At 37.7% G+C, this 25762-nt stretch overlaps 2 protein-coding genes across 2 annotated transcripts; both read right to left on the bottom strand.

Moving 5' to 3' along the window:
- Positions 1-7967: 7967 nt before the first annotated feature.
- LOC146380519 (ADP-ribosyl cyclase/cyclic ADP-ribose hydrolase 1-like) lies at positions 7968-11899 on the bottom strand. Its single transcript, XM_084940378.1, has 5 exons — positions 11644-11899; positions 10596-10669; positions 9185-9271; positions 8964-9047; positions 7968-8862 (listed from the first exon to the last, which is right to left on the bottom strand). The coding sequence occupies exons 1-5, from the start codon at positions 11737-11739 to the stop codon at positions 8805-8807; spliced, it is 399 nt and encodes a 132-aa protein (XP_084796504.1). The 5' UTR covers positions 11740-11899; the 3' UTR covers positions 7968-8804.
- A 6416-nt stretch (positions 11900-18315) lies between these two features.
- Positions 18316-23763, bottom strand: LOC146380518 (ADP-ribosyl cyclase/cyclic ADP-ribose hydrolase 1-like). Its single transcript, XM_084939663.1, has 8 exons — positions 23487-23763; positions 22675-22801; positions 22443-22578; positions 21107-21189; positions 20383-20456; positions 18938-19024; positions 18750-18833; positions 18316-18648 (listed from the first exon to the last, which is right to left on the bottom strand). Exons 1-8 carry the CDS (start codon positions 23663-23665, stop codon positions 18591-18593), a joined length of 828 nt encoding a protein of 275 aa, XP_084795789.1. The 5' UTR covers positions 23666-23763; the 3' UTR covers positions 18316-18590.
- Positions 23764-25762: the final 1999 nt, after the last annotated feature.

The following is a 25762-nucleotide window of genomic DNA, read 5'->3' as shown; positions in this document are numbered from 1 at the left end:
TTAACGCCAAGCTAACATTTACTGTATTTACAGAGATAGTTTTGCTTTATATAAAAAAGCATGTATAATGTACAAAAACTCAGTTAATTAATTCATGAATTAATTATTCTACCCGTTGGGACAACACATTACTAGGTGTAAAACAAAACAAAATAAAATAAAATAAAATGAAATAACACTATTGATAGCTATAGATTTATAGCTTTTATAGCTTTATTTGTGTGTCTATTAACAAAAACATTTAAAAAATTACTTTGTTTACTATATATGTTATACCTCAAGGTTAAAGTTCATATCCTAATTCATGTGAATGAAATTTTGAAACCATATGAAAAATTATAATGATACCAAATAATATTGTAAGAGATTCTGACTCTTGATTTTTTACAGTGGACAGCCTCCAGTTTCAGCTGTGTGAACTCATCTGTATGCTGAGTATTTTTTTTTCTTTCTTCTTTACTTCCTGGGTGGTTAAACTGCAGCCGCTTAAAAGCCCGACCAGCTTTCAGAACCACTAATATCGAAATGAAACTGTCCAAAAAAATGCAAAACTTATGGCCTGCGGGTTATGGGAAAATCACACATCTCGCAGGCTTATCATCTTACACAATCTCTTGACAGTCTGTTCTGAAAGGTGTTGACTCAGAGCGGGCTTATTTCAGGGAAGAAAGAGAGGGGAAAATACGCCACTGCTCCTCCTCCAGTAACCGGCACTCAGCGCGGGGGACTGAACCCAGAGCTAATTATTTATTATTTCTTATGGAAACCTGTGTGATTTATTCCCACATATAGGACACGCCATCCTTTTCTTCTTTAGGAGACTGGTTTCATGATCAGCATATTTTAATTAGAGATGATGTTACCAAACAGACACAGACATGTGATTCCTCAGTGCCCTTTTTCACATCAAGATATTTGTTTTTCTTTTATTGAAGTGGGAGCTTCCACTCCTATTATATATAGCCAATGGTGGGGACGTTCCAGCATGGCATTATGTGATATCCCGCACTCCACCAAAACAACCATTAATTTTTGTAGCCTTGGACATTTTTTGATATTTCCACCTGAAAAAAATAAGAAATAATGTAAAAAAAATCCCCAGATTTTGCCAGTAAGACCAAAAATAGCCAACACTCAACTCTATGGGTGAAAGAAACTCAAGAGAGATTATACAAGTCTGTTCCCATATATAAATGAATATAGCTACCGTCAAATCATCATCATCATCATCATTGCTTTGCAGACCTGATTTGAAGTTCAAACCTGAGACCTCTACTTTCCGTGATATCCAAGGAAAGTGTGGATTTGAGAAGCCGACCAATGGTGCATTCTCAAGTGGTAGTGATTTGTCTATGATAGGGTGTGCTTGCCCTAAAGTGCTTACACTTGAAAACAGTGAGTGAGATCAGAAAGTCACTCAGAAAGTTTTCACTGAAGTCACAGAGCAAGAAATACAAAGCTGCTTTCCTATAGATTTCAATATACGTATATATATGTATATGTGTGTGTGTGTGTGTGTGTGTGTGTTTTTTTTGAGCAACAGGAATCACCTCCTGCTGGTAATGGGAAAGACTGCAGATCTAAAGCGCTTCTGCTGTCATCTTTTATCTACAGTCTATGTACACTGCACTCGCAGGCCTCAGTTGTACTCTGCTGCAGACAGCTGGAAACCCAAGCAGACCCTAGAAGACTCACGTAGACGTTTTATGTGATAACAATTTGTTAATTACATGGAGCCCCTCCTTTAAATTGGGCCTGTTTTCTCTCCTTTTTTTATTCTAAGTTGAACCATAATTTACAAAAGGAACTCGTGTTGAGGAAAATGTCCAACTAGTGATCAAGCACATAAGGTTTTTTTTTTTAACATAGACTCTTTTTGAAACTAGAAGACCCTCCCTCTACAGGCCAATAGGAACAGTGCAGTTTCAAGGCACTTCCACATTGGCTTTACTTCTCAGATTTTGAGGCCTTATCCATCATTTACATATTTTCTACATACATACATCAGACAAGAAACTAATTATTCAGGGAAAACCACATAAATACCAATACCAACACATTATCCTATTAAGCTTTTATCTTGCCTGTTCTATAGCAGGCACGATAAATGGAGCCGTACTTATATAACACCTTTCTACTTAACTTGAATGTCTTTGAGGTACTACTTTAGGTACTCTCTACCTCACCCAATCACGCACACATTTATGCCTAAGTGCTTTATAACATTCACACACACTTACATGGATTCAACAGGGGCAAATCAGGGTTCACTATCTTGCCCAAGCAGACTTCAATACATGGACTTGAAGAACTGGAGATCAAACACTGACCTTCTGACTGCTACACCTCTCTCTATACCACCTGAGCCATACACATTTATTATCATCGTGTGTTTGGGTCATTTATAAAGAAAATGCTATCTTGACTTTGTACTATTTGGACACAAGCTACATATTAAAAGTGTTGGAAATGTTTTGCAACCTAAAGTTATATCACCATGTGGAGATGAGATTTAAAAAACACTAACAAAAATGTTCATTTTTACTTCTGTGTAATTAAAACTGTTATTTGGAAAATAATATAGAGAGTATATGTATGCTTAGTAAACACTGATGTTACTAGACAACAATTAATTGTTCCAAAAAAGAGAAATTCCTGTCTTAAAATGCTTATTATTATACTTAAGTTGGCCCCTTACTTATACCAATTATTCATGCCACATAGCCGTTTAATTGCTGTAATTTGGTTGAGACTTTTGTCCAATGCAATGCACAAGAAAAAAAACAGAGCACGTGCACACACAGAAAGGCAGCACATTTGTTGGATTTAAATGCTTGTGCTTGAGGCAACAGCTCATCCACCCTGGAGGATGCAGTATTAGGCCCAGGCTGTAACTGTTAAACACTCATCAGTATCTGTTCTCTGTTCTAACATAATTAAATGTGGCATTGATAGTGATGCTTTCATTAGTGTATAATCACCTGCAATTACAAATTAAATTAAAACGAAGGCTTATGTCTTGACAAGGTGCAAATCCTTGTTCACAGTGGGTATATTTGCTCCAGTGTTTATACAGTAACCAAAGGCCCAGAATAACCAACTGTAGCCTCTTTAGACTGGTTTGCAAAAGCCAGTAAGATCCCACAGACTCAATTGTTAAAATGTCCAGCATTAGAGCAGAAATAAACTTCTCAGTCTGGTCCAAAAGTTGAGCTTTTTAATACTTCTAATACCTAAACTTGTGCATTGTTAGACACGTGGCTTGACTTTGACAGTGCTAATTTGAATCACTAAACATTTTAACCATGTTTTTCTTTTTCTTTTTTGTTGTTGTTGGTTCAGTTTGGAACCTCTGCATCAAATCCAGAAGTAATCATGTATCGTGACTTAACAACCTGTCATGCACAGATGTTTTATATCGCTGAGACCAGACTGAAAAAGCAGTCTAATGCTAAATTCAGTGCTAAAAAGTATAATGTGTAAAGTAAGCATGGTAAAGCGTCATAGTTGCTGCCTGCAGGAGTTGAAAGATTTTTCTAAAAACATTCCCAGTTCATCAGGGAAATTCACTTATTGCAGATTGTGCAATAAGTGAGGAGTATCAGGTGGATGAATGTGATTGGCCTCTGGTTACCCATGTACTTTGCTTAAATGCTTTAACACACTTTGTTTGGTTGCTCAGTTGGTGATACTGTACATTTTCTACACTAGTAAAACCTTTAACCCCTCCCCCAAAAAACTCAGTCCATATTTGTCCACATTCCTGGACCCAAGAAGGATTTGGAAAGATTTATACCCATTAAGAAGTACTAAGTACTTTCTTGAAATGTCTATGGAGGGTGCAGCATGAATAAGCTGGGAAATAGCAGTCAGCGGAGCAGGTAATGTACTGACTGTCAGGGGGCTGGCAGGGTCTGCTGGGTTTTTAGAAAACTTCAATCCAGCTTACTTGAATAAAAAGCCAGTTTTAGATAAATATGTGGAAATGTCAAAAAAATGACCTTGAAGGTTTCGCTGTCACCACAATAACACTTTTCCACTGTCCTAAAAGTGCCACACAAAGATTATTATTAGTGTGATTGTGCGAATGGCAGCAACAGTGACTCAAATCGTGACAATGTTTACCGACATTACAGTACTTGTCACAGTACCCCATGTTGTGGTTTTACACAAGGGGCCTTCTTCATATTACACCTGTGCAGTGAGAACCCCGAACGCCTCTTCCCAGCACCAATACAGCCCATTTACGGTACGTGTGACACAGCAGCTATACGCTAGAAAGGAAAGAGGAGGTTTTACTCTGCTTGAGGAGCCTCCCTCTTCCTGCCACAAGAGTATCACTCACACAAATATGTCTAACTCTGCTCTTTAAGATCCTGTCACAGATCTTTGGTTCACACGCGAAACAGATAAGACTCTTTGTGGCGTACACCTACGAATTAAAAACCCAAAACGGATTTGATCTTGTTCTGGAACACTTTCTCTTGTGATCAGTGGTTTAGCAGGTTTGCATAATTGCACACGTGTTAGTGAAACCTTTGCTATCGGTTTCAGGTGAAAGAAAAAAGAAAACAAACACAGCGTTTAGGTGAAAAAGTGGAAAGATAAAGCCACAATTAGCTAAGCAAATATTGCTTGTTGTCAGAGACTTCTTTCCATAAAATCCCGATGACTTCACAGAAAGTTACTGACGCTGAATTTGAACTTACTCAGCCTGTTCGCTTTTTAGGTTTTGTTTCAGGTTTCCAAAATCAGAGCTGAGGCTTTCATACGTGCTGCTTGTGGCGTGGAAACAGACTGTTTTCTGATAAATTATTTAACAAAACATAATTGCATGACCTGCTCATCAAAGGTGTAGCTTGTTTTCAAGTATATATTTCAGCTGACCTAAATTTTCACCTAATCCCTCTAAAAAAAAAAAAAAAAAAAAAAAAAAAGACTGAATAACAAATATTTTTTTAGATATTATTAGTAAAACCCATTTATATGCAGATAATTATAGTTTTAGAAATAAAACGCCCTTCAGTCACAGTCACAGAGTTTTTATACACTATAGAAATCTAGATTTAAAGTAAAAAAAACAAGGAAAAAGGAAATTCACAATCTTTCAGGACTTAATAAAACTTAATCTTAAAATTAGGTAAATACAACTTCAGACTAACAAAAGCATGAAATATTACACAGTGTCATTATTGCTCGAAGAAAACCAAAGCCAAAATGCAGAAAGTTTTTGAAAAACTAATTATGCCTTTACTGCTTCCACATAAGCAAAAGTTCAGGTTTCCAATCAATCAGTTTCCAGTTTCTCCAGCAGTGATGGCGCTTAGCCTAAGGTCAAGTTGTGCAATACTCAGAGAAACTGAACAAAATAAGCCCAAGAGCTACACCTCAGACTCTACAGGCCTCAGTTAACTTTAACTGATGTTAAATGTTAAAGTTCATGACAGCATAACTAGAAAAACACTGAACAAGTACGGCTTGTCTGACAGGGTTACCGGGAGAAAGCCTCTTCTTTCTAAAAACAATAGAACAATGACCTTTATATCAAAGTATATAGTATATCAAAGTAATCCTGCATCAAATATGAAGCCATCTGTCCAATAAGCTAAAGCTTGGCCCAGAAATAGGGCAATGATCACAGCACAGCAGCAAATCTACAACTGAATGGCTGAAAGAAAAAGATGAGAATTCATCTACTGCAATCTACTGAAAGTACTGAAATATCCCAGTAAAGAACAGTGGGCCTAAATTCCATCGCAATAATATGAAAGACTGATAAAGTTACACAAAAAAAATGTACCTCATGCTACTTCAAGTTGTTGGTAAAGGAGGTTTTACAAGTGACTGATTCATGGGCTGTGCTTGCACTGTTTCGTGGCTATGTTTTTGTTAAATAAATAATGACACCGTGTAAAATGTCATGTTTGTAGTTCCCCCAGGTTGTATTTACCTAATTGTAAGTCTGGCTAAGAACCAGATGGTTTTGTTTTATCTCTTAAACATTGGAACTGACAGAGAGTGTCCTTTCTTTTTACTATGACTGTATGTATACTTTTACTGAAAATGATTTGTTGACTATTGCAGACCACTGACCGTGACATAGGAAGATCCTCAGTAAGGTGTAGTTTCAGTTCATGTTTTCTGAGTTCCCGTCAGTCTTTTCTATAGTTTGCGTTTTGTCCTGTCTACCTATGCTTTTCTTTTTCTTTTCTCTTTCCCTTTGCCCGAAAGTTCATGGCAGATGGCTGATCCTCCCTATCCCTGGTTCTGCTGGAGGTTTCTTCCTATTAAAAGGGAGTTTTTTTTCTTTATAGCTCAGGGCTTGCTCATAGGGGATCATCTTGTTGTGATTTCTCTGTAATACTGTAGGGTCTTTACCTTACAGTCTAAAGCACCTTGAGGTGACTGTTGATGTGATTTGGCGCAATATAAATAACACTGAACTGAACAGAACTGTAGCTCAGTGGTAGACCGTAATGAAATGAATAGCTTAACTTTTCACCATGAAGTTAACTACTGAAACTACAAAATTTGCTAATTATTTCCTCTATCATTGCATTTCTCCTGTAAGTGAACCTCTTTTAAAACGCCCTGTTCTCTTTTTTCTTTTCCTCTAACCCCTTTGCAGGCATGCCCAGTCACTAGAAAACAAACAAAGTACTGGTTTTACTGTCATGGTTTACTGGAACACAAAGAATTTGAGGAACATTAATTACACATGTGCTTTTCTTACTGTGACATGTAGAAATGTGTGCTACAAGAAAGGACTGTGCATTCCTCAGTCAGCCGCCCACACAGAAACAGTGCTATGGCGGATGAATGTAGTGAATCTGCATGTAAAGAAGAATCACAAAGGTAAAGGCCAACTGGCAAAACCCTTTGAAAGTAGCTCCAAAACACACACGCATTAAGACAGTTTTGTCCGCTTACACCACTCACCACTTTGCAACAATAAACTGGGCTTTATTTAACCTATTTAGCTCATCAATTGATCTGGATACAAGAAAAAAAAAACCATTGTATTATATGTGCATTATTTGACATGACAAGACTGGTTTCATTCATCTACTGAAAGTGGGAACCATACATATCAGCGAGGCATTCTCACTGCTTATGGTCCAGTATACATATAAGATGCTGTGTCCAAATTAACCCCTTAATGCCTAGTGTATCATATTTGATACATACAGTTTTTTGAAAGTTTTTGGGACTTCGACATAATCAGTGTGAATTTCCTCCCCTGAAAAACCTAAATAAATTGCACAATATATTTTTAAGCAATCAAAAAAAACAAAAAAAAACAGATAAGCAAATATGATACAAATTAAATGTCATATATGGAAATTGAAATGTGATTCAATTTTTAAAAATTTTAAAAAATTAAACAAAAGAAGGTTAAATAAACACTATTTTCAGAAAAAATTTATTTTCTGGCAATTATTTTGTGATTCAGGTTTTAAAGGGTTAAATGCTGCAAACACTTCTGGTCCATGTTGACACTGACTGCGTCATTATTTAGTCATCGTTGGTCAAACCAGTGTGCTCATCCGCTCCACTGTTATTATCAAGCCATCTGTGGATTTAGTTTAGATCGTTACAACTTTTAATAAAAGGTTAACTGCTTTCACTTTCACCCATTAGCACTAGTTATAATAGAATGACCTTTAGATAAATCCACCTGACATTTAAGCCAAGGAGCTGCCTTTACTACGTGAGTCAACTGCTAAAATAGGGTAAGCGGCTAATCTTATCTGGACGGGTATGTTATGGAAGCCAGTGTTAGATGAACAGGCCTTGACATGGCTTAGCTCAGTGATGTGAACGTTTTTCAAGCATCTGTCACAAGATTAAATGAACTTCCAGAGAAATGCAGAATAAAAGCTTTTGGTTGTTTAAATACAGTAATAAGTAAATCAAAAGTCTTGAGTCACCCCACATTTCTTTATATTTTATATTTTGTTGGAAAAATGGGAAATTGCTGCTGTTATTAAAATATGTGCAAACATGCATGAAAATAGAGTGTATAAGGCAAGAGTTTGTACAATTCTAATGACCATGAAAGTCTATATTTTCTTGCCATTCCTTTAAGTAGTCTTCAGGAATAGTTCTCTAGGCTTCTTGGAGGACTTTTAAAGCTTTTCTTTGGATGTTGGCTTCCTTCTGTTCTGTCGAGATGATCCCACTCTGCTTTAATATTGTTGAGATTCTGGCTCTGGGGAGATCAATCCATACTTGTTGAAATGAAGCCCCAAACCATGACAGAGACTCCATGGTGTTTTATAGATGGCTTTAGACACTCACTGTTGTACATCCTCGACATATGCTGACAATGTGAACAAAAAACTTCAAATTTGCATCCGTCACCCCGTAAGAACTGTCGCAACAGATTTTCAGTCCAGACTTTAAACAACAAAGACATGATGTGTTTGCACTTTACTGGATTCAAATGTGATTACATAACAATCATTATTACACTGAAATACAAATAAAGTTTACAACCTTGTGTCTTAACATTTTATTTTGAAAATAAAGCATATTCTGTGACCAGGAGATAGCAGCCTTCATACTCAGTGTGTTTAATTTAAAAAAAGAAAGAAAAAAAAACATAAGTTTCACATCAGATCCCACAAAATGAAAAACAATATTTTCATAATGTGATGTATTGCAGATGTTCATTTGAAAAACATATTTCACATATATGTGAAAAAAAATACTCAGAGTTTATTTAAAAATTGAAAAGGAAACAAGAGAAAGGTTTCTGTGGCTGAATGCTACTATGTTGTGTCTGATATAATCAGACTTGTTCACCAGCAGGTTTTACATGCTATCTGTGGTTTGGAGCCGCATTCTTGAATCCGAGATCTGTTTGAATACAATCCAGGATAATAACGAGAGGTCAGTCGTGCTTTGTGAGGACACACACAAACAGGTCGTCAGCTCCTTTGTAATGCACATGTACTTACTCAGGCACGTCTTTGCAGCTGTATGTTATCCCTGTATGTAGCGCTTTCTTTAATTTCTGCAGGGATGCGTTTTTGCAGTTTGATCTGAACAAATGGAACAGAAGCAGTGAATGTAGGCTCAGTTTTAAAATATTCATGCCCCGATTGGCCATTCTGATGTAAATTAAACAAATAAAGGAGAACATTGTGGTGAAAGATTTGCATATAAGAGGAAATCTTACTGGGCATTCTTCTGTATGACCATAACAACATTCAGACTCCTGACCTTAGGGGCTTTAAACCTCGTCACCTCAACTTTTGCAAAAGTACTGAAGAGTAAAAAAAAACAACAACCCAAAATTCAAACCACAACCGTAAGACCACTTAAAATTAACTTGACGAGTGAGATGGATTTTAAAAATGCTGCTCTTAAGATGAGGAACTGAGTCTGTGACTGCTACCTGCTAGCTGCCATCTTCAAAGCAGCTGTGATGAATCAAGACATTGATAAAACAGTTAGACAGAATCAGTATGCTATCACTTTGTGACTAAATGAGGCCAATTTGGCAATCTGTTTGTGATTCATTGATGAAAACCACAAATCTGTTACCATCTGTTGCAATTTTGTTGCTGTCGGCGCACATAGCATTTTACGTTAGACAACAATTCAGACCCAGTGTTTTGTGGTTTTTTTTTATAAATTTATATTATTTGATTTAGTGTTATTCATGGTTTTGGTTCTTATTCTTAATCTCTCTGTGTTATATTTTTTGTTTCCAGTCTTTAGCTTTTTGTTACGGTGCCTTCCCCATGTTCCACGTGTTCTCTATGTTCCCTGTCTCCCCGGTCAGTCATGTCTCCATGTCTCAATGTCAACTGCGGGTCTTTGTGAATGTCTCACACTTCCTGTTTTAATTTGACTGTCTCATGTCCCATGCTCAGTGTTTCAGTGTTTCTCCCTCCCTGTCTCGTTTTGTCAGATTAGTCCCAGCTGTGTTTCCCTCCTGTTTCCCATTCCCTCATTACTCCCTTGTGTATTTAAGCCCTGTGTTTCTCTCTGCCCGGTTTTGCGTCGTTTCCTCATGTTGCTGTGTGTCTCTCCCACTGGCCTCGTTTTTCCTGAGTGGTTTTAGTTTGCTTCCTGTTTAGGTTATGTTTTGTGTTTTCTACGCTCGGATGTTCACAGCAAATAAAGTTGCCTCTTTGAGTTTATCCCCGTGTGTGCTGAGTTCTGCTTTTGGGTCCACATCCTGCCTGCCACAGCACTAACCTTGACAGAACTACTTCAGTTGCAGATTGTTAAAAAACTTTCCAACCTGATTTGGTTTGTAGAACAAGAACATTTTTTTACAACAACCTTTGACCTTGTGCAAGAAGGACAATAATAACTGTTTCTTAAATAGAACTTTTACTCTGCAGTGGCAAGGCAGACATAAAAGTCACTTTTTGCACTTAGTCATTTAAAACAAATATGAAAAAACTGATGAATAAAGAACTAAATACAAAGGCAAAGCAAAGCCTTAAGATTCCTTGAAACTAGGTGCATATGCCAGTGTCACATTAGTGGCTCTCATTAACATTATAATGGAAGACATTTCTTTATTGTTCTCACTAAAAGTCATAAAACTGTGGGAGAAGCAGAAGCAGCTCTACCTTGTAGGATCGAATGGTGTGGTGGTGGACCCGCTTAGCATTGCCGTGACATCACCACAGGCAACATCTGCATACTGTACAGACACACAAAGGGGATTTTGAAGAACCACTCACTCATCTTGTAAGAAAAAACTAAAAAATAACACAAGATTTGGTCCTGAAATTAATGTTAGTTATTTGTCTCTTCCTGTAAAGTGAGGTTTATCAATCAGAAGTCACTATTGATGTGATAATGGAGCATGGGACACATGAAGTCCCTTATCTTGAGAAATAACTGTACTTTGTATTCAAAACAGGAAGTATGGGGCTGCAACATATAACTGAGGTTTTACCATTTTTAACTGCCCAAATGTTGTAATAATTTTGAACAAAACAAGTTGTACTACTTTCCAAAGATTTGCTAAGAGTGTCAAGAAATGGTAGATTTAGGTGACATATGTAACAAATTCCAGGATGAGCCCTCGCTAGTTTTGGGAGAGGTCACTGTTAAGTAGTAGCGGTGTAATCCAGGAAAAAAAAGCATTTCATTTATAAAAACATTTAATTCTCTCACTTAATTTTATATTTTCCTTACTTTATGGTATTTTTGTGCTTTCTGAATTAATGCCAAAATGAAAAGCTACTTTATTTAAAGCTATGTGGCACTTGCATTTGCAGCATGCGTCCCATAAGTAAAGGATCTTTACAAATTAATTAATCTCAAATTTATTGCAGTGCAACATCTCTAGCTGAATGTATTTTTGAATGTATTTTTGGAGGGGTCATTCCCTTTAACAACTGAAATGCTTAACCTTTAATCTCATGGGCTCTTTTGAATGTGTGGGCTGCCACTCACTCAGGAGAGCGCTCCATGGAGACCGACACAAAACCTCATTGACAGACAACGAGACGTGAACATTTCTTTTCTCCACCACCATCACTTATACTCAGGAGGGATTTGCTGCACTCTGCAGTCCACTTGTGTGTTATTTTAAGCAATGCAGGACCTCAGGACTATACTGTTTAACAGAGAGAAAGAAAATGTAGTAAATTCATGTTGAAAACTTACAGCAGCAGAGGCACGAATCCAAAATGAGTCAACAGGGTTGTTTTCACAATTTCTTGGGCAATCAGTAGTGAAGGTACCTATGACAACAATATGCATATTTACTTGGGTTAGCTCCTCAAAATAACGTGCAATAATGAACTTCAGTGTCCCTCTAATAATCCAATATTAATTTTAATTTGCCAATTGGTGTAGTTCCAGATTTCCCTTGTAGGTCTGGTGCTAGTAACAATACATAAAAATAAAATAAAAAACAGAGGCTGTCAGGATGCTAAATTCACTCCCCGCTATCACCCACCCCCCAAACATACAAACTCTGACTCACCACCATTGCCCTTTCACTGACTACCCACTGACTTGCACATGAACCTGCCCACAATCATTCAATCACTATGATTGTGTTGGACACTGCTGTTTAAACACTTGTATAGTATTGTATTGTGTTGTACATAAGACACACTGTGTGTGTGTGTATATATATGTATATATATATATGTATATATGTATATAAAAAAAAAAGGCTATATATATACATACATACATACATATATATATATATATATATATATATATATATATATATATATATATATATATATATGTATATATATATATATATATATATATATATATATATATATATATATATATATATATATGTATGTATGTATATATATATATATATATATATATATATATATATATATATGTATATATATATATATATATATATATATATATATGTATATATATATATATATATATATATGTGTGTGTATATATATATATATGTATATATATATATATATATATATATATATATGTATATATATATATGTGTGTATGTATGTATATGTGTGTATGTATGTATGTATATGTGTGTATGTATGTATATATATGTGTGTATGTATATATATATATATATATATATATATATGTATATGTGTGTGTGTGTGTGTGTATATATATATATGTGTGTGTGTGTATATATATATATGTGTGTGTGTGTGTGTATGTATATATATATATATATATATGTGTGTGTATGTATATACAGGCAAAAACACCTGACAGATATGCTCATAGTTCACATCTCCGTCTAGGTACTATAGGTGCAGTGGTATACATCATTTTTGATACTAATGACATGAAAACCAGCTGAGCAGACATCAGCAGATCAATCACTGACTATAATACCAATCCTGCTGTTAAGCAAAGCAGCCTTGCCACTTCATGAGTTCAAATGCAGTTAGTGCTGTATTTGCCAAAAATGCTTAAACATGCAAAGATGCAAGTGCACATGTACACATTCATTCACACATACACTCATTCATCATTTAGATTTGAAGCTGAAGCCCCATTTCTCTTTACAAAAATAATGAAAAGTGTAAATAAATAAAATGCTGAAATACCATCACTTACTGATTGAACTTCTTACACCTAGACAAAAATGTAGATTTAGGGTCACTTTCGTTTGTTTGTAGAACTGGTCCCAACACCGCACCAATGATTACAATAATAAGGACAATGGTACCACTTAATATGCGTTTCCATGGACGAGGAGTCTCCTCTTGCTCTTGCTCTTGCTCTTGCTTTTGCTCTTGCTTTTGCTCTTGCTCTTGCTCCTGCTCCATTTGTAATGTGTAAAAAGTTGGAAAAATTTAGCTTTCTGGAGAAGTCAGCTTCACAAAATGTTGTTTACTTTCACTATCGCCTGAAGTTGGGCATCTATTTATGGAGATGCAGAATGACTGTGCACACACAAACTATTCAGGCCCTGTCCAATCAGAAGTCTTGTCCACTCATAATGGAGAAAAAGGTGCAAAGGGGTTAAATGTATCAAGTTCTGATGGACTCAAAAGTCAGTTGGATTATTTTGTGTATATAAGTGTGTGTGTGTGTGTATGTATGTATGTATGTATGTATGTATGTATGTATGTATGTATATATATATATATATATATATATATATATATATATATATTTACTGTTCCTTTTATTGCACTCTGGATTTACTTGACACTATAACTGACACTATATCTACACATGGCAGATATAGATATTACAGCAGTTTGTGATTTAATCAGATGTAAGACTGTTTCTGTTTAACAAAGTATTTGCACATGTCTGGCAGGATGACTGTTGCGGGTCCTGGATGCATTGAAAGATCATCAAGGTCCTGTGAAGGAAAAATGACCTGTTAATGATTGATAGTTTCATAAAAGTGTTTCCTGTTAGGAACCTCTGTGTCTAAACAAGTAGCAATAAAACACACCTCATGACTTATACTGCATAGGGTTAACAACTGTCACATGATGTGATGCTTTAAGTGATCTAAGACCACTATTCCAGATTGATAAGTAACTTTGATGAAATTAAACTTCCAAATACTGAACAGTGTGAAAGGGCTTAAAATGTCACGTACTGGTCATTGTCTGCACAGGTCTGGATTGGAGGAGTTCGAGGAGTCAATTCTACAATGGATCCTTGATTGATTGAGGCAAGTTGTGTAAAGCACTTTGAATCCTCAGAGTAGAAAAGCGCTTTATAAGAACCACTCCATTTTACATGTCAGCGAGGCATTGTTATGATTTCTTGTTCACTGTACTGTACAAACAAGATGCTGTGTCCAAATTAAATTCTGCAAACTCTTCTGGTCCATACTGACAATGACTGCATTATTAACTAGTCATCAGTTGTCAAATCTATCAGTGTGCTCCATTAACTGAGTGTCTGCCGACACTCCAATAACACTGTAAAATTTGAAACCATCCCTGGATTTAATTTAGATCTTTATGTGGCAGCATGAGGGGGTGGGAATTATGAGGGCGCAGAAGCAATTATGTCACATGCACACACTAGAATGGCAGCCAACTGGAAGTTTTTATGGGATTCCAGATGACGCACACACGCACACACACACCCCAAACATCAGAAACCAAATGTGCAAACACAAAACAAATTACATTTTCAGTTTAGAGCAGATAACTTGTTATACATACAAACTTCTCTGATTCAATTATTCAATACATTAAATGCACATTAACAGGCTCACATATGTTGCACAAAGATCAAACATTCTGGGTCACCATGCATGAGACAAAAAGTCGACTCTGAAGCTACTTACTGCTGATGCGAAAATGCAAAGTAGCAGCACTTCTGTAAACGTAGCCCATAGAAACAGTAGTGGTCTCTCTGTAAAGCTTTCAGACGCCCACCCAGGCCCAGACTTCCTGTATGTTATGGTTCGGCTGTGTGGCATGCAGGATAGGCCGCAAATGCAAACCAGGACATGTAAAATAAGGAATGGCTTGGACCACAGAAGAAAAAACACAGCATAGTAAGAGTACAACACAACAACTGACAGATGAAAACACAGGGCTTAAATACACCAGAGAGTAACAAGGGAATGGAAAACAGGGGGAAAGCACAGCTGGACCTAATCTGACATAACAAGACACAGGAAGCACAGCAGGATACACTGACATAGGACACGCACTATCAAAGTAAAACAGGAAGCACCACACAATTTACAAAGATGCAGATTAGACACTGAGATGTGGAAACATGACAGACTCTGGAACAGATGGAACATGAAGCACAGAGACAAAAGTAACTAGAAGTGGAACATAGTTTTCTGTCTTTTTGTCTTCCCTAAGATGAAGCATACAACACACAGAGAACAGAAACAGAACAGAAACCTAGAAACCAGGAACAGTAAATTCAATACAAAAAAGAAAACCATAATTAATAAATTATTACTTAAACCAAAAATACAAAACACTGGGTCACCAACACAGGACAATGACACTGTAATGCATCATAAAATCAGCATTTTTGGATAAGTGGCCAATAGGAGGCTTCAGCAGCTACAACCTATAAACACACCTGCTTACTGCAAAGTAATATTGTTAAGTCTAATTGTTGAATGTTTGTCATTATGCTTCTTAAATTTGTAAGGTCTTAGTTCAATCTATAGGATCAAGACATCCTTTTGTCCCTGACCACCACTCCAGCCACTCTGTGCTGGGGGAGGATTATTACACATCCCTTGTGAAGATTCTGTTTGATGTTTGGAAAGCTTCCTGCCCTTTGTATGGCTTCACTGTGTTATCCATGGTGAACCATACATTGGGTGTGGGGGAGACTACCCTCTTTATGACCAGGATGTTGTAGAAACAGTTGTGATCAGGAAGACACACACACACATTCTCAAATAACACACACACACACATTCTCACATGCATACAGATATTTACACATACACACACATGGTGCCTTGTCTTAGAACCATTTGGGGGTTTTTATGGTGGGCGTTGTTTTGCTGTGATGTGTATTGTGTGAACTGTTTTCCCAATAAAAGGCAGCAAGCGGAGGCCGTCGTTGGGGTCATTTCGTGGTAGACACCGACGAGGCCTCCCTTGCAAGTAAATCGATCGATCGCTGACTGTCTTGTTTTCTTCATGATGAATAAGTCTCTAAACCAGCGGGGCTTGTGGAAACACAGACCCAACACTGGCGTTCCCAAACTCCTCCCATATGACTAGCTGATGGGACATTCAGCACAAATTCACAACCAAGCGCCCTTGTACGGTCTTGATCCATTCCTTCAAGCAACTCAGAAAGCTCCTTTCTAGCACCAACAAAGTTTGTCCCTCTATCACATCTTAGCTGGCGCACGTGTCCTCAAATAGCTATGAATGATCGAAGTGCATTCATGAATGCGTCTGTTGTCAAATCGTCAAGGGTTTCTATGTGAACTGCTCTAGAACATAGGCAGGTGAATAACAATCCATATCGTTTCAACTCTCTTCTTCCTTCCTTCACAATAAAGGGGCCAAAACAATCAAGCCCACAATAAGTAAAGGGGGGAGATGTCTTAATTCTCTCTCCTGGTAGATTTGCCATTTGTTGAACCTCAGTTGTTCTTCTGTATCGTCTACATTTTACACACTTGTAAATGTGTGAGGAGACCATACTTCCACATCCTAGGACCCATATTTCGTTTGCGCGCAACTCATTCATGGTCATGCCCCTTCCTTGATGGTGTATGCGCTCATGATGATGTTTGACCAGCAGAGCTGACACATGAGATTTTTCAGAAGTATCGCAGGATGCTTTACATCATGGTGTAAGGCTGACTGAGACAGCCGTCCTCCCACCCTGAGAACATTGGTTTCGTCCAGGAAAGCATTCAGCTGGCGTAGCCTGTTGTGCCTGCTCAAAGTGTGTTCCTTCTGGTCTCTTATTTTCTTCATCTCTTCAGCAAATGCCTCTTCTTGTACGAGTTTGATGATGAAGATCTCTGCTTCTCTTCGTTCTTCAAGATTAGTCGACTCATTAGTTCTCGACTGAAATCCCTTAAACTCTCTGACAAATCTCTTGAGCCTGGCAATTGCTCTCACCACTCTGGACCAGTCAGAAAATTTAGTTAAACGGTTTACCATTGGATTCTGTTCTCTTGCTTTAACTGCATGAACATGTGCTCTCCGAAGTTCAGGATCAGTAGCCTCAACTTCTCCCACCATTCCCACTTCATGTGGGAGATTTTGCTGCCAAAGGAAGTTGGGTCCTTTCAGCCAGTTAGATTCTTTAATTTGAACTGCAGTCAATCCTCTTGAGGCTCCATCAGCTGGGTTGTCTTCAGAGTTGACATATCGCCATTGTTCAGGTTTTGTGCTAGATCTTATTCGCTGGATGCGGTTGGCCACGAATGTTTGGAACCTTTTAGCATCATTGTTCACATAGCCAAGGACCACCTTTGAGTCAGTCCAGTAATACTCTTGCACATTTTCAATCTCCAGCTCGCCTCTGATGATATCACCAATGCGGACTGAGGTCACAGCTGAAGATAACTCAAGCCTTGGGATGGTTGTTAGTTTGGTAGGGGCTATTCTTGCTTTCCCCAAGACAAGTGAACAACTTATCTGTCCTGTTTCACTCACCGCTCTAAGGTATGAGCATGCACCATACCCTTTGAAGCTTGCATCAGAAAAGTTGTGAATCTCATATAGTGAGACTTCACCAAAGTTTGATGGAAGGTAGCTTCTTGGAATCTTTAGAACTGCCAAATGAGGCAGATCTTTGAGCCATGACTCCCATTGTGGCTGGATGTGCTTGGGGAGAGGTTCATCCCAGCTTACCTTGTCTCTACACAGCGTTTGAAGAATCTGTTTGCCGACAAGTAGGAATGGAGCCACGAAACCTAGTGGATCATAGACTGAGGCAGCAGTTGAGAGAACCCCTCTCCTTGTCAGTGGGTTCAACACACCACTGAACTCCAAGTGCTCGCTCGATATGAAGTTCTCCTAGAGCCATGTTTAGATCTTTGGTCTGAGCACATTCTTGTGGTGGAATTGTTGCAATCACACACTCATCGTTGGATACAAACTTATGTAGCCGTAGATTTCCTGTTTTGCACAGAGCTCTTGATTCCTTTACCAGGCGTATGGCTTCAGCAGTCGACCTTACACTTGTCAGGCCATCATCTACATAGAAGCTTCTTTGGATGAACTTGATGGCTTCTTTGCTGAACTTGCCTTGGCCTTGTGAAGCTAGGTATTTCAGTCCAAAGTTGGAGCAACTGGTGGATGATATGTCTTTTAATTATTCTAGGTGAATAGAACACTTAGGATGTGATTACACAACAGTCAGTATTACACTTTGGAGTCCAAATAAAGTTTACAAGTTAAGATTTTATTTAAAAATTAATACATATTCTACCAACAATGAGATGGCAGCCATGGTACTCAATGTGTTTAGTCAAAAAAAAAAAAAAATCAGATTCCACAAAATATTGTCATAACGGAATGTACTAGAAACATACATGTTTAGAAAAATAAATTTCACATGTACAAAAATTCTCAAATTTTATTTAAAAAGTTGCAAGGAAACGAGAGAAATGTTTCTGTGGCTAAATGCTAGTATGTTGTGACTGACATCAGACATCTTCACCAGCAGGCTCCACACGCTATCTCTGGTTTGGCACCGCATTCCTGAATCCGAGATCTGTTTGAATACATTACAAGATAATAACAAGAGGTCAGTTGTGCTTTGTGAGGACAGATACAAACGAGTCCTCAGCTCCTCTGTAATGCACATGTACTTACTCAGGCACATCTTTGCAGCTGTATGTTATCCCTGTATCTAGAGATTGCCTCAAATTCTTCAAGGATGGATCTGTGCAGTTTGATCTGAAGAAGTTAGACGCAGAACAGAAGCAGTGAATGTAGGATCAATATTAAAATATTGTATGCACATTGTGGTGACAGATTTGTGTATAAAGAGAAAATCTTACTTGGCATTCTGCTGTAAGACCATAACAACATTCAGGCTTTTGATCCTAGAGGCCTGAAACCTCACCACCTCAATGCTTGCAAAAGTGCTGATGAGAAAAAAATAACAGCAGCTTAGAGTACAAAATTAACTAGATATTGCTGTCACCACAACACAACACCACATTTTTCTGATATATTCATCTATCTGGCACTTGAGCCCACTTCTAAATAAATTCCAAGGTGCTAAAAGGATCAGTAGTCACCTCAAAGAATTATTGTCGCTGCAGATATGATAGGGTCACACTAAGGGAAAACTGTGGTTGTAGACCGTGGCATTACTGGAAGTATTGTGACAATCTACAATGAACTTGAGCCATGAGACTGCTTTTGAAATGGTTGCGCTTAAGATGAGGAACAGATCAGTAACAGCTTCCTGCTAGCTGCCATCTTCAAAGCAGCTCTGATGTATCAAGATGGTGATAAAACAGCAATAAGACAGAATAAGTCTGCTATCAGTTTGTGATTAAATGAGGCCAATCTAGCAATTACAATGTGTTTGTGATAAATTGATGAAAACCCCAAATCTGTTACCATTTGTTGCAAATTTATTGCTGTCACAGTATTTTACATTAGAAGAAAATCTATATTATGTTAAATGGCCTGTATTTGTATAGCGCTTTACACATCCAGTCATCCACCCATTCACACACACACTGGTGATGGTTAGCTAACTCCCGAACTCTTGAGCCACGATCGCCCATATTATCTACTTACAATCAGAGTCCAGCCAGAATTTCATCGATTTGAAAAAGAAATTCTCCCACAAACAGTGATATTTTGCTTATGGACAACAATAGCGTGCGTTGTCTGTCTGCGTTCATAAGTTAGCTGGTACTTATTTGAAAACCTTTGCCAATCTATCCGAGTCTGTGATTGTTTAGAGTCAGGTCGGCCCCCACCAGGGGACCTGTGCAACTGCCTTTCTATCAAAATTGGTCTCCCTGAGGTTGTGGGCTATGCACGCTCAACCACTGAACAATGAATTGTTCACAACATCTACTTTATGCATTGACTATTTCTTCTTCAGTCCCCTTTCTCACTCAGTGTATGTTAATAGACCTCTCTGCATTGAATCATACTTGTTATCTCTGGCTGTCTTCCACAGCATGTCTTTTGTCCTGTCTTCCTATCCAATGGTTGCAGCAGATGCCCCTCCCTGAGCCTGATTCTGCTGGCGCTTTCTTCCTGTTAAAAGGGAGTTTTTCCTTCCCACTGTTGCCAAAGTGCTTGCATTGTGCAACAAAGACAATGATAACTGTGATAACGTCTTAACTTAGCTTGAAACTCAGCACATCTATCACTGTTAAATTATTTGGTGGCTCTAATTACCACTAAATGAAAAGAGATTCTTTTACTTTTCTCAGTAAAAGTCATAAAACTGTCAGAGAAGCAGAAGCAGTCCTACCTTGTTGGATTGAATGGTGTGTCGATTGATCCGCTTAGCATTGCCGTGACATCACCACAGGCAACATCTGCAAACTATGCACACACAAAGGGGATTTTAAAGAAACATCTGAAAAATCCAGGAAAAAACAGCATTTCATTCAGAAAAATCTTTAATCAATTTGTTCACTCAACTTTTCCTTACTTTATGGGATTTATGTGCTCTCTGAATTCATGCAAAAGCTACTTTATTTAAAGCTATGTGTTACTTGCATTTGCACAATGTATCCACATAATTACAGCATCTAATTGACCATTTTGGTATTTTTCCTTTTACACACAGTACAAATCAATTTTTAAGGGACTGCTGCACAATTCACCGAACTGGAAAACATTATGAATCAAAGAATATTTGTATGTTTGTTTGCTTCTTTTTTTTAACTGTTGGGAATAGTTGGTTGTTGCACAACAGAGTAAAACCCAGCCAAACTCAACCAAAGCAGGGCTCCTTTGAATGTGTGGGCTGCTGCTCACTCAGGAGAGCACTCCATGGAGACCGACACAAAGCCTCATTGACAGACAACGAGGCAGCGTGAACATTTCTTTTCTCCATCACCATCACTTATACTCAGGAGGGATTTGCTGCACTCTGCGGCCCACTTGTGTGTTATATTAACCAATGCACGACCTCAGGACTATCCAGTTTAAAAGAGAGAAAGAAAAGCAAACAAATGTTGAAAACTTACAGCAGCAGAGATACGTCTCCAAAATGAGCGAACAGGGTTGTTTTCACACTCTGACCATCCGGGACACCCAGTAGTGAAGGTACCTATGACAACAACATGCATATTTGCTTGGGTTAGCACCTCAAAGTAAAATACAACAAAGGAGAGAAATCTCACAACACTACATAACTACAATGGACAGAAAAGAAAAAAGAAAAACCTAGGGCCGTTTATGTTGTGCCCTAGCTGTCCACCCTCAGCCATTTAATCAGAGTGTTGACTCAAAATCTTCTCTGAGTAGCTCAAATGTAAAATCACTTCTATAGTGTGTTTGGATCAATTACTGAAAGAATAAAGCCTGAAAATGCTCCTTTACTCAAAGCAAGTTTTGCATAATCAGATATTTCCAAAACTAGAAACAAAGTGAAACCTTTCACACCTAATAGGGAACACATCCCTGATGACCAAGCTCATGGAGATAACGTGTTTTCACAGAAACATAATTTCTATCTTGAAGAAAAGTGTGTGTGTGTGTGTGAATGTGTGTGTGAATGGGTGGATGACTGAATGTAATGTAAAGCGCTTTGGGGTCCTTAGGGACTAAGTAAAGCGCTATACAAATACAGGCCAATTAACATTTATTTACCATAAACTTATTTTTTTATAAATATATTTGATAAACGATGCTTGCTGTCATAGAATGTGTTTGTCCAATTTGCGCTAAAACCAAAAGTTAAAAAATCTTTATTTGGGTGTAACCACCTTGACTTTATCATTGCGATTAATTGATATAGTCATTATTACATATATCATTGAAAGGTGCATCTTACTGAATTTCTGTGCCCCCCCCCGAGCTGAGCTTAAACTATTAGGAAAAGTTTATCTTTTTAAAAAGGGGGAGCTAAAAAGATGCTCTGCTTACATAGAAAGTTTTGTAGAATTCTATGTTTCTGTTTTCTGTAGCCTGATTGTGTTTAACTTCACAAGGTTTCTTGAACATTCTCAAGTAATAGCAGTTGTGTGAAAGCTGCGATCTTCTCAGAACAAGTGAGGGCACGAACACTTAAAGGTTTATCTGATCTGTGTGTGAGTGTATTCTTCAAGTGACAAGTTTAAGAAATTCTCCTTAAATTTCAGGGCTCAAAAACCTTGACATGACCAGACTTGCTGTTGGTATGTAAATTTAACAACAGGCCACACAAATAACAAATCATGTCTTGCACGACAAATTACATATATTTTTAGATTTTAGCATGACTTATATAAACTACTGTCGTTGCTCTTTCGCTGGTGTGTAGTTTGTTGCACTGTTCAAATAATAAACTGTGATTTTTATCTACTGCTTTGGGAGTGTTACCCTTGCTGCCTTCTTTCCCACACCACGTCAGACCATCCAGGACAGATCCCAACAGAGTGTCCTCCAAAGTCACAAAACAATCTCTCTTCTCAGTGAAACCATGGACCACATCCTTTGTTTTGCTCCAGAACATCATCTGACCCACAAACACACATATTAGTGTATTGTTTTACAGACTATGAATGATTATGGCAGATGGGATGATTGAGATGGTGTAATCACTGATTATTACTCTGTTGCACTGAGGCTTGAAGGGGGCTGCAACAATGAGGGGATCATAAGCTTCCACTGCAACTTTACATGGATCCTTGTTCACATAGGCCTGCTCAAATGCATCCCATACCTTTTGACAGTCAGTTCTGAAAAATGAAAAAAATTTGCTAATGTTTAGGTGTATTTTTCATTTAAAGAAATGCTAAGTATGTTAAACAGTCAAACACATTTACATAACTCTTATATATTTAATTTAAAAAAATAACAACAAAAAAATAAAAACTGGTGTCAAATAAACCAGATGATTAAAGATATTATTGAAAGAAGTTCATGGCAGGGAAATTGCCATGGGGTTAGACTGTGGACGCTGAATGTGCACTTGGTGATATCATGTTTTGTAACTTTTTCTTGTTTCTTGCAAAATTCAAATATCACAAAAGGAAACACGCAAAAACACCCGACAGACATAATGCAGTTCATATCTCCATTTACTCAATGCACATTATCATTATGTTTACGTGCTGTACACGTAGACATAATGACAATGTGCAGTGGTATACAATATTATTAGATATTAACAATGTGCAAACCAGGTGGCATGATACAGAACGTTAACAGATCAATCCTTGACTATAATACTGATCAATACCAGACCTCAGACCTAACGCCTGTTTTTAAGCACCTCAGCCTTGCAACTTCACAAATGCAATCAGTCCTGCATCAAACATGGAAACATGCAAGTGCACATGTACACATTCATTGATCATGTGTCTTATATCATATGTGCGTGCGTCTGAAAATACAAAAAAGTGTTGAAATACCACCACTTACTGATTGAACTTCTCACACCTAGACAAAAATGTAGATTTAAATTCACTTTTGTTGTGACGGAGAGTCAGTCCCAACACCACGGCGATGATTACAATAACAATGAGGACAACGATGACAATTAATATTACGCAGCGTTTCCTCCGCCGTTTCCCTAGGCGACGAGACTGCTCATGCTCCATTATAAATGCGTAAAAAGTCGTAAAAATTTAGACTTCTGTCTAACAAGTGTGCCCAACAAAATGTTGTTTACTGTCACTATCGCGCGAGCTCGGACGTCTATTTATGGAGACGCGGAATGACCGCGCACACAAACTATTCAGGCTCTCTCCAATCAGAAGTCCTGTACAACCTTAAAGGAGGTAAATGCGCAAAGGGTTGAAACGCAGCAAGTGCTCATGTATTTAAAAGTCTGCTGGACTTATGGTACAACATCAACCCAAGCATATATAAACTTTTATTTCATATAGTCTGCTCAACAAAATGTTGTTTACTGTCACTATCGTGCGAACGCGGACGTCTATTTATGGAGACGCAGGATGACGGCGCTTTCTCTCTCTCTCTCTCTCTCCATATATATACATATATATGTCAGATAAAAGTTTAAAACGTTATCTTTCATGTGATGAAACAACAGAAAACATTTTCAGAAATATACTAAATTTTATTTCAACTACATTTTCAACCTGTTATGACAAAAGAATCAACATACATACCAAGGGCGTAGATTTGGTTTTGGCATTGGTGGGGACGGATGATTCAACCACCGAACCCTGCCCTGTTTCTTTTTTTTCCCCTTTTTTGTCTTTGCTTCTTGATAGAAAAAAAAGGAGAACTATACTTGCCTACATATGCTATTTTACATGCTTTTAAACCATTTAAAATTACAATTCATAGTTTTACATGTGAATTATATAATGTTAAATTACTATTAAACAAATGACTAAGTATTTTAGGCTTTAGTTTACTTCAGCCATATTCCATATAAATCAGGTATCATACAAAAATAAAAATAGCTTCAAATACAGTCATGACAATAAAAGAATATGACTTTAAGGACTTAACAACATTACTTCAGTTATACTACACCAACATCTCTTATACATTAACACTAAGGAAACACTGAATTACCTGCTGGTTTTTGTCCATAAAACTACTCATCTAAGATGACCACAAAGTAAAAGATCTCTCAGCAAAATTATGCAACATCTTAGGCACAATATTGCCCCTATCAAATCAGTGAGCTGGGATTTTTTATTCTAAACATGAACTACTGTTACAGCAACAGATATGGACTGCTGGTGCCCCACACAACAACTCAATGTCCACTATGTGAAGGGGCCACACACATGCCTTCTCCTCTCGTTAACTGAGATAAACTGCTGGCATATTGGTTTTACATCTATACTGTCCAGTCTCTCCTGGTGGACATACAGCAGCATTGTTTAATCTCATTTGAGTCACTGTTAACCTTAGCCATCTTTTTAGTCTTCTGAGAGCACTGAAGTTTCTTTTATCCTCAGATTAAAATTATTATTCTGTGCTTGATGTGCCTCACCTTTGGCCCTGGCTCTTCCCCTCTGACTGCACTAGGACATATTGCTACCTGATAAAATACCACATATATTCGTGCCATATAAAAAGTGAGACATGTCAATTCAGATTCTTTGTCAAATATACACTAATGAATCAATTTACATCAGCAGCCTAACAACTGTCATGATAATAAATACTAGTTAATCTATAGCACCAAATCATCAGTCAAATCATCAATCCTCCTCTCCTCCTCGCAGCTCAGGCTTGCCGCTGTTAAAACTAAACAGAGCTCCCTGAAAGGCACAGCCAATCACATTGGCCATATTTGTCACATGACGTAGGACTCCAGTAGAGAACGTAATTTAACTCCTTCTGAACCGCTAGGTGAATGAGACGTCGACAGATCGTTTTTTTCTTGTTTTTCTTATCTTGTTTTTCTTACCCACTAGATCAAATTATTGGTGGGGACATGTCCCTTCCGTCCATGCCAAATCTATGCCCTTGATACATACTCTCACAGGACATTTTTCTTTTTTAGGAATTCCGCGGTTGTGCTGGGTTGGATTCATTTTGGCGTACTTTTAAGATGCTGGAAAGATTCCTCTGAGATTTTGGGTTCTATCAACAAGACAGCATCACACAGATGCTGCAGATTTGTTGGCCGCAGAGCCATGATTTCAGTTTTTCATTCCACCACATCCCACAGGTGCTCTTTTGGACTGAGCTCTGGTGACTGTGGAGAC

The sequence above is a fragment of the Perissodus microlepis genome, chromosome 9 (genome assembly GCF_051167445.1).
Source record: "Perissodus microlepis isolate ML-2025 ecotype Zambia chromosome 9, ASM5116744v1, whole genome shotgun sequence".
Lineage (NCBI taxonomy): Eukaryota > Metazoa > Chordata > Actinopteri > Cichliformes > Cichlidae > Perissodus > Perissodus microlepis.
Note: the sequence above shows the minus strand (reverse complement) of the source record. Positions and strands in the feature narration are given on the sequence as shown.

Bases quoted from the DNA above. Each gene is read 5' to 3' on its own strand.
- LOC146380519 (XM_084940378.1), bottom strand. From the start codon at position 11,739: ATGCATATTGTTGTCATAGGTACCTTCACTACTGATTGCCCAAGAAAT. The intron at 9,272-10,595 runs GTAGAGCTGCTT...TTTACTCTTCAG, and splicing joins ACACCATTCGATCCTACAAG to TACTTTTGCAAAAGTTGAGG. The intron at 8,863-8,963 runs GTAAGTACATGT...GTATTCAAACAG, and splicing joins AGCTGCAAAGACGTGCCTGA to ATCTCGGATTCAAGAATGCG.
- LOC146380518 (XM_084939663.1), bottom strand. From the start codon at position 23,665: ATGGAGCATGAGCAGTCTCGTCGCCTAGGGAAACGGCGGAGGAAACGC. The intron at 22,802-23,486 runs GTAAGTGGTGGT...TTCATTTTTCAG, and splicing joins AGGTGTGAGAAGTTCAATCA to AACTGACTGTCAAAAGGTAT. The intron at 18,834-18,937 runs GTAAGATTTTCT...TAACTTCTTCAG, and splicing joins GTCTTACAGCAGAATGCCAA to ATCAAACTGCACAGATCCAT.